Source organism: Thalassophryne amazonica, chromosome 3 (assembly GCF_902500255.1).
Source record: "Thalassophryne amazonica chromosome 3, fThaAma1.1, whole genome shotgun sequence".
Lineage (NCBI taxonomy): Eukaryota > Metazoa > Chordata > Actinopteri > Batrachoidiformes > Batrachoididae > Thalassophryne > Thalassophryne amazonica.
In genome coordinates, this window is record NC_047105.1 from 2,831,128 (window position 1) to 2,839,569 (window position 8,442).

The 8,442-nt window shown below is 46.4% G+C and overlaps 1 protein-coding gene across 1 annotated transcript in view; it reads right to left on the reverse strand.

Moving 5' to 3' along the window:
* Positions 1-8,442, reverse strand: part of LOC117505041 (protein SSUH2 homolog) — a 57,893-nt gene that overhangs the window by 10,995 nt on the left and 38,456 nt on the right. The window contains exon 10 of the mRNA XM_034164575.1: positions 6,509-6,614. Coding sequence (XP_034020466.1) covers positions 6,509-6,614 — 106 coding nt within the window. The remainder of the gene's footprint in view (positions 1-6,508; positions 6,615-8,442) is intronic.

Consider the following 8,442-nt stretch of genomic DNA (forward strand, 5'->3'; position numbering starts at 1 on the left):
TGCAGCATGTTTTTCTTTTGTTAACTTTTTTTGTATTTTTCTTTATTTTTGTTATGTTTGTTAATAATAAAGTGTTATAATTTTTTGAGCACCTTCCACTCGCGCCTTCTTTTCTTTTTTTTTCTTTTTTTTTGTATCTGTCAGTTGTGTTGCCAGTGCCCTAGACAGTGGCACGTAACAGCTCTTCAAAATAGGAGAAGTGTCTTCAACAACACCAGAGGTCAAAGCTGAATCCAGCAGAACATCACCTGCTTCTAAATAAAAGGCTCTTTAAACAGCAACTATTTTATTATTTTTTAAAAAGCTGTTTCATTTTATATTTTAACAATAAATGAATGTATTAAAAATGTCCACAAAATCAAAGTCCAAAGACATTTGCACAGGTAGAAGCTCTCCACTTATTGTGCACAGTTTTAAAACATTCACAATCACTAGTCAAATTCATATTTTAGAAATGACTCTGTCCTGATCACAACATTAAAGGCAATCACTAATTTTGATGCAATTACAAGTTGAAATGACTCAATTTAAAAAAAAAAATCATCATGAGGTTTGTCACAGAAATCCAACTTTACAATCACACTGCAGTCATTGTTAAATTATCTCCTGTTGCATTTATAGTAAACATTTGTACTTATTTACAGTGTGTGTCTTTCTGGTTGAAATGAGATATAAATAATCTACCAGACTTTTAAAAATGTACAAATTTCCATGTTATTTTATTTGTCTAAAAATAAATGTCCAAGGTTACAGGTGGTTTTAATTTACAGATGAAGAAAGGTTTCTAAAGAACCTTTTATTTAGCTATTTTAATTACAAGTGTTCTAGACTTTAAAAAAAAAAAAAAAGAAATCAGAAATTTTGAGGTAAAAAACAAAACAAAACAAAACAAAAAAAACCAAAAACATATTTCCAAGATTTTTCTTCAGAAATCTGCTCTATAAATGAGCAGTCCTGTGACATGTTTCTGTTTTGTAGAGATCAGTGGTTTCTGCCACTAGTTTTCCATGTTTTGGCCCAACGCATCATTCCTATTGGACAGCGCGAAGCTACGTCACAGCTCAGAGCGGCAAAAGTTGGATTGGGTTGAACTTTGACCGCGTCAGCCTGTCGACAAGCCGCAATGCGCACTCCTGTCAGAAGCATCGCTTTAGCTCGGCTTTTGACGCGACGCTTCTGACACCTCTAAGAAGCAACGAGTCTCATTCAGTGGTGGGCACAGTTCTGATAATCCGATAACCGATAATTATCGAAGATAAAGTTTTCATTATCGGATTATCTTTTCAGATAACTTTGAAAACCATTGTTGGACTAATTATCTTCCGATAAATTTTTGTCTGATAATTTTTAGACCGTTAATGTAGTAAACAAAGGTGAACAGATGTATAGTTCTACCCTCTGCAAACAGAGGAGCGCTTCTTCTAGAAGAAAGCACTCTATCCTCTGTAGGCAAAAGAGAACTGGTCACCAAAAAAAAAAAACCTAATTTCTTTTAACCCCATACTGATACGCCATACATTTTTAACTTATGGTTCAAATTTTAACGAAACTTATTTCGGAAAAGTTATTTAAATTAACGTCATGTCTGAAGTTTTATAAAGTGAAAATATCAGATATATGTTTTAGTTTTAAAGTAATGTGCTAATTTTTAAGGTTTTAGCGTGGACATGCTGTGTCCAGGTGCATTATGGGTAGGATAGGGTAATCTCAGTACGTTCACGACATGAGAAACGCATCTGAAACACTCTGATCAGGCTCTACAAACAACAGCATTAAACTCTAGTGCCTAAAACTCTGGTGACTATATTCTCTGGGTTTATACACATTGTTACTGTGTCTGCGTTTATTAAATTCCACGCATCTTAAACGTAGCAAGTAGCAACACAGATGATCTGGAATTTGTTTTGGCAAGTTTTCAAGTTCTCTACTGCCATCTACTGGCCAGTAGTGTTCATGGCAGTATTCAAACTGAAGCTGGGCTGATATTTTTAATCACTGTACTCGGTTCCAGCTCAAACTGTACCAAAGAACCGCACGGTGTAAAAGTTCAGAGTGCACAATTTATGTTCTCACATACATTGTACATTCAAAAACCACAAGTCGGACTCATGTTTCCAGGAGCAAAACGTAAACAGAAGCTTTTTTGTTTTTAAACTGAATTTACAAAAACTCTCAATGGAAGACAACAAAGTAAAAAAACAAAACAAAACAAAAAACATTACAAGACAGGTCTGTGGTGTTTGCACAAGCACAGTGCGAGAGTATAGACGCTTGTAGCGCTTCGCTTCAGCAGTGGGATACCCTCACGACGGCCGACCAGAATATCAAACAGGTTTGATTTTCATCTGACCATATGATCGCCGATCAGGAGGTGGTCGTGAGATGTTAAACGCAGCTCGTTACTCCATGTATACTAAACAATGCAGGATGCGCGATTAACCTGAAACTCGGTGCAATCCAAAAAATTTTCACACGAATGAAAAATCAACTGAAAAAGGGCCAAAACTCGCACAGTGTAAACCCAGCTTAAGTACTGAACATCTGGCACCAGTAGATCATGACAGTGTTCTATTTATTTTGACACCAGTTATATCAGACGGTTATCTAACTACAACTTGGCTTTTTTTTTTTTGAAAATGCCTTTTTTTTTTTTACAAATAAAAATGACTTTGATGCTTTCAGAAGCGATCGTGGTGTTAAAACTCAAAATCACCTTGTTAATAGTTGTAAGTGTACTGGAGACAATACTGGAATTTATCGGTTATTGGTTATCTGTAACGTCCGATACATTTTTGGGTGGTTTATCGTTTTATCAAAGATAATTTTTCAGTTATCTGATTATCTTTTATTGAAGTAAATTTTCTGGTTATCTGTGCCCACCACTGGTCTCATTGAAAATAATGCTTTTTAGACCGATTCCTGACGCCTCTGATGCTTCCAACACGTCCGGTGTGAAAGGCCATTCATTCACAGTCACAAAGCACGAGTCACAGTCAAAGAGCACAAGTCACAGTCACAGAGCACGAGTCACAGAGCGCAAGTCACAGTCACAGTGCATGAGTCAGTCAGAGCGTGAGTCACAGTCACATGAGGCATGAGTCAGTCAGAGTGAGTCAGTCACAGAGCACGAGTCAGTCACAGAGTGTGAGTCACAGTCAGAGCACGAGTCAGTCACAAAGCATGAGTCACAGTCACAGAGTGAGACACAGTCAAAGAGCGTGAGTCACAGTCACAGAGCGTGAGTCACAGTCAGAGCACGAGTCACAGTCACAAAGCGTGAGTCAGTCACAGAGCGCTAGTCAGTCACAGAGCATGAGTCACAGTCACAGAGCACTAGTCACAGAGCGTGAGTCACAGTCACAGAGTGCTAGTCAGTCACAGCGTGAGTCACAGTCAAAGAGCGTGAGTCACAGTCAAAGAGCATGAGTCACAGTCAAAGAGCGTGAGTCACAGTCACAGAGCGTGAGTCACAGTCACATGAGGAACGAGTCAGTCACAGAGTGAGTCACAGTCACAGAGCGCGGGTCAGTCAGAGTGTGAGTCACAGTCACAGAGCACGAGTCGCAGTCACATGAGTCAGTCACAGAGCATGAGTCAGTCACAGAGCGTGACTTACAGTCAGAGCACGAGTCACAGAGCACGAGTCACAGTCAGAGCACGAGTCACAGAGCATGAATCACAGAGCGTGAGTTACAGTCAAAGAGTGCAAGTCAGTCACAGAGCGTGAGTCACAGTCACAGAGCATGAGTCACACAGAGTATGAGTCACAGTCACATGAGGAATGAGTCAGTCACAGAGTGAGTCAGTCACAGAGCATGAGTCACAGTCAAAGAGCACAAGTCACAGTCACAGAGCACGAGTCACAGAGCGCGAGTAACAGTCACAGTGCATGAGTCAGTCACAGCGTGAGTCACAGTCACATGAGGCATGAGTCAGTCAGAGTGAGTCAGTCACAGAGCATGAGTCAGTCACAGAATGAGTCACAGAACATGAGTTACAGTCAAAGAGCGCGAGTCAGTCAGAGTGTGAGTCACAGTCAGAGCACGAGTCAGTCACAAAGCGTGAGTCACAGTCACAGAGCGCTAGTCAGTCACAGAGCACTAGTCACAGAGCGTGAGTCAGTCACAGTGCATGAGTCAGAATGTGAGTCACAGTCACAGTGAGTCAGTCACAGAGCACGAATCAGTCAAAGAGTGAGTCACAGAACATGAGTTACAGTCAAAGAGCGCGAGTCAGTCACAGAGCGCTAGTCAGTCACAGAGTGAGTCACAGTCAAAGAGCATGAGTCACAGTCACAGAGCGTGAGTCACAGTCACAGAGCGTGAGTCAGTCACAGAGCATGAGTCAGTCACAGAGTATGAGTCAGTCAGAGCACGAGTCACAGTCAAAGAGCACAAGTCACAGTCACAGAGCACGAGTCACAGAGCGCAAGTCACAGTCACAGTGCATGAGTCAGTCAGAGCGTGAGTCACAGTCACATGAGGCATGAGTCAGTCAGAGTGAGTCAGTCACAGAGCACGAGTCAGTCACAGAGTGTGAGTCACAGTCAGAGCACGAGTCAGTCACAAAGCATGAGTCACAGTCACAGAGTGAGACACAGTCAAAGAGCGTGAGTCACAGTCACAGAGCGTGAGTCACAGTCAGAGCACGAGTCACAGTCACAAAGCGTGAGTCAGTCACAGAGCGCTAGTCAGTCACAGAGCATGAGTCACAGTCACAGAGCACTAGTCACAGAGCGTGAGTCACAGTCACAGAGTGCTAGTCAGTCACAGCGTGAGTCACAGTCAAAGAGCGTGAGTCACAGTCAAAGAGCATGAGTCACAGTCAAAGAGCGTAGTGTGAGTCACAGTCACAGAGCACGAGTCGCAGTCACATGAGTCAGTCACAGAGCATGAGTCACAGAGCATGAGTCACACAGAGTATGAGTCACAGTCACATGAGGAATGAGTCAGTCACAGAGTGAGTCAGTCACAGAGCACGAGTCACAGTCAAAGAGCACAAGTCACAGTCACAGAGCACGAGTCACAGAGCGCGAGTAACAGTCACAGTGCATGAGTCAGTCACAGCGTGAGTCACAGTCACATGAGGCATGAGTCAGTCAGAGTGAGTCAGTCACAGAGCATGAGTCAGTCACAGAATGAGTCACAGAACATGAGTTACAGTCAAAGAGCGCGAGTCAGTCAGAGTGTGAGTCACAGTCAGAGCACGAGTCAGTCACAAAGCGTGAGTCACAGTCACAGAGCGCTAGTCAGTCACAGAGCACTAGTCACAGAGCGTGAGTCAGTCACAGTGCATGAGTCAGAATGTGAGTCACAGTCACAGTGAGTCAGTCACAGAGCACGAATCAGTCAAAGAGTGAGTCACAGAACATGAGTTACAGTCAAAGAGCGCAAGTCAGTCACAGAGCGCTAGTCAGTCACAGAGTGAGTCACAGTCAAAGGGCATGAGTCACAGTCACAGAGCGTGAGTCACAGTCACAGAGCGTGAGTCAGTCACAGAGTATGAGTCAGTCAGAGCACGAGTCACAGTCAAAGAGCACAAGTCACAGTCACAGAGCACGAGTCAGAGCACGAGTCACAGTCACAGTGCATGAGTCAGTCAGAGCATGAGTCACAGTCACATGAGGCATGAGTCAGTCAGAGTGAGTCAGTCACAGAGCACGGGTCAGTCACAGAGTGAGTCACAGAACATGAGTCACAGTCACAGAGCGTGAGTCACAGTCACAGAGTATGAGTCAGTCACAGAGTATGAGTCAGTCAGAGCACGAGTCACAGTCACAGAGCACGAGTCACAGTCACAGTGCATGAGTCAGTCAGAGCGTGAGTCACAGTCACATGAGGCATGAGTCAGTCAGAGTAAGTCAGTCACAGAGCACGAGTCAGTCACAGAGTGAGTCACAGAACATGAGTTACAGTCAAAGAGCGCGAGTCACAGTCACAAAGAGTGAGTCACAGTCACAGAGCGCTAGTCAGTCACAGCGTGAGTCACAGTCACAGAGCACGAGTCACAGTCACAGAGCATGAGTCACACTCACAGAGTATAAGTCACAGTCACATGAGCAATGAGTCAGTCCCAGAGCGCAAGTCACATTCAGAGTGCATGCAAATCGCAGTCACAGAGTGCGATTAAGACTGTGAGCCACAGACTGAGAGTCACAGAGAGCGAGTCACAGTCACAGAGTGCGAGTCAGAGTGACAGAATGCGAGTCAGAGTGTAAGTCATAGAGGGTGGGGTCACAGACCGCAAGTCACAAAGCATGAATCACAATCAGAGCATAAGTCTCACTCAGAGTGTGAGTCACAGAGCATGAGTCAGACTGGTAGCCACTGACTGAGTCACAGTTACAGTGCGCAAGTCAGAGTGCGAGTCACAAAGCATGAGTCACAGAGCGCGAGTCACAGTTACAGAATGCGAGTCACAGGGCTCAGGCCATGGATCTCGGGTCACGGTCAGACAGTGTCTGGATCTGCTGCAATCACATGTGTGTGTGTGTGTGTGTGTGTGTTACCAGGATCTGGGAGTTGGTGAACAGTTCCTTCCCATGCACTGACTGAAGCTGATCTTCCTTCAGACCAGAATTCTGGTACGTCACATCGTCCTGCACATTGTTGGTCCTGTACAAACAAACATCGTATCATGTCAAACCGCAGATCACATGATCGAACAAATGTTCTCTCCAGGGTCCTGGTCCAACATGGCCAAGACCTCACAGTAAGACCCCACAGTGAGACCTCACAGTGACACCCCACAGTGAAACCCCACAGTGAGACCTCAAAGTGACACCCCACAGTGAGACCTCACAGTGACACCCCACAGTGAGACCTCACAGTGAGACCCACAGTGAGACCCAACAGTGACACCCCACAGTGAGACCTCACAGTGACACCCCACAGTGACACCCCACAGTGAGACCTCACAGTGAGACCCCACAGTGAGACCTCACAGGGAGACCCCACAGTGACACCCCACAGTGAGACCTCAAAGTGACACCCCACAGTGAGACCTCAAAGTGACACCCCACAGTGACACCCCACAGTGAGACCTCACAGTGAGACCCCACAGTGACACCCCACAGTGAGACCTCACAGTGACACCCCACAGTGAGACCTCACAGTGAGACCCCACAGTGACACCCCACAGTGAGACCTCACAGTGACACCCCACAGTGAGACCCCACAGTGAGACCTCACAGGGAGACCCCACAGTGACACCCCACAGTGAGACCTCAAAGTGACACCCCACAGTGACACCCCACAGTGAGACCTCACAGTGAGACCCCACAGTGAGACCTCACAGTGACACCCCACAGTGACACCCCACAGTGAGACCTCACAGTGAGACCCCACAGTGAGACCTCACAGTGACACCCCACAGTGACACCCCACAGTGAGACCTCACAGTGAGACCCCACAGTGAGACCCCACAGTGACACCCCACAGTGAGACCTCACAATGAGACCCCACAGTGACACCCCACAGTGAGACCTCAGAATGAGACCCCACAGTGACACCCCACAGTGAGACCTCACAGTGACACCCCACAGTGAGACCCCACAGTGAGACCTCACAATGAGACCCCACAGTGACACCCCACAGTGAGACCTCACAATGAGACCCCACAGTGACACCCCACAGTGAGACCTCACAGTGAGACCCCACAGTGAGACCTCACAGGGAGACCCCAGAGTGACACCCCACAGTGAGACCTCAAAGTGAGACCCCACAGTGAGACCTCACAGTGAGACCCCACAGTGACACCCCACAGTGACACCCCACAGTGAGACCTCACAGTGAGACCCCACAGTGACACCCCACAGTGACACCCCACAGTGAGACCCCACAGTGACACCCCACAGTGAGACCTCACAGTGAGACCCCACAGTGACACCCCACAGTGACACCCCACAGTGAGACCCCACAGTGACACCCCACAGTGGCTTAGTGGTTAGACTGTTGCCTCACAGCAAGAAGGTAATGGGATTGATTCCCACCTGTGTCCTTTGCATGTTCTGCTTGTGTTTGTGTGGGTTTCCTCCGGGTGCGCCGGCTTCCTCCCACATTTAAAGACTTGCAGGTTAGGTGGATTGAAAACTTTATAATTGTCCAGGTCTCCTTTGCAAAAGAGAGCTCGAACTCAATGGGACTAACCTGGTTAAATAAAGCTTAAAAAAAACAGTGAGACCCCACAGAGTCCTGATGCCCACAACTACAAAGCATCCCAGGGTCAGAGTGGTCCACCAACCCGCCCGACAGGAAGGAGAGCATCTACTTATGGATCCTGGAAGAGTCAGAGATGGTCACAGATCCAGTCTGCGGGCACTGTCTGCTGTCTGTGCACTGAAGTGCACTTGAGCACCACACTCACCCCAACATTGCTCCTGGAGTCCAGGTCAGGACTTTAACGTGTCTGCCACATGAGTTCAGTGTTGTTTTCTGAAGCTGT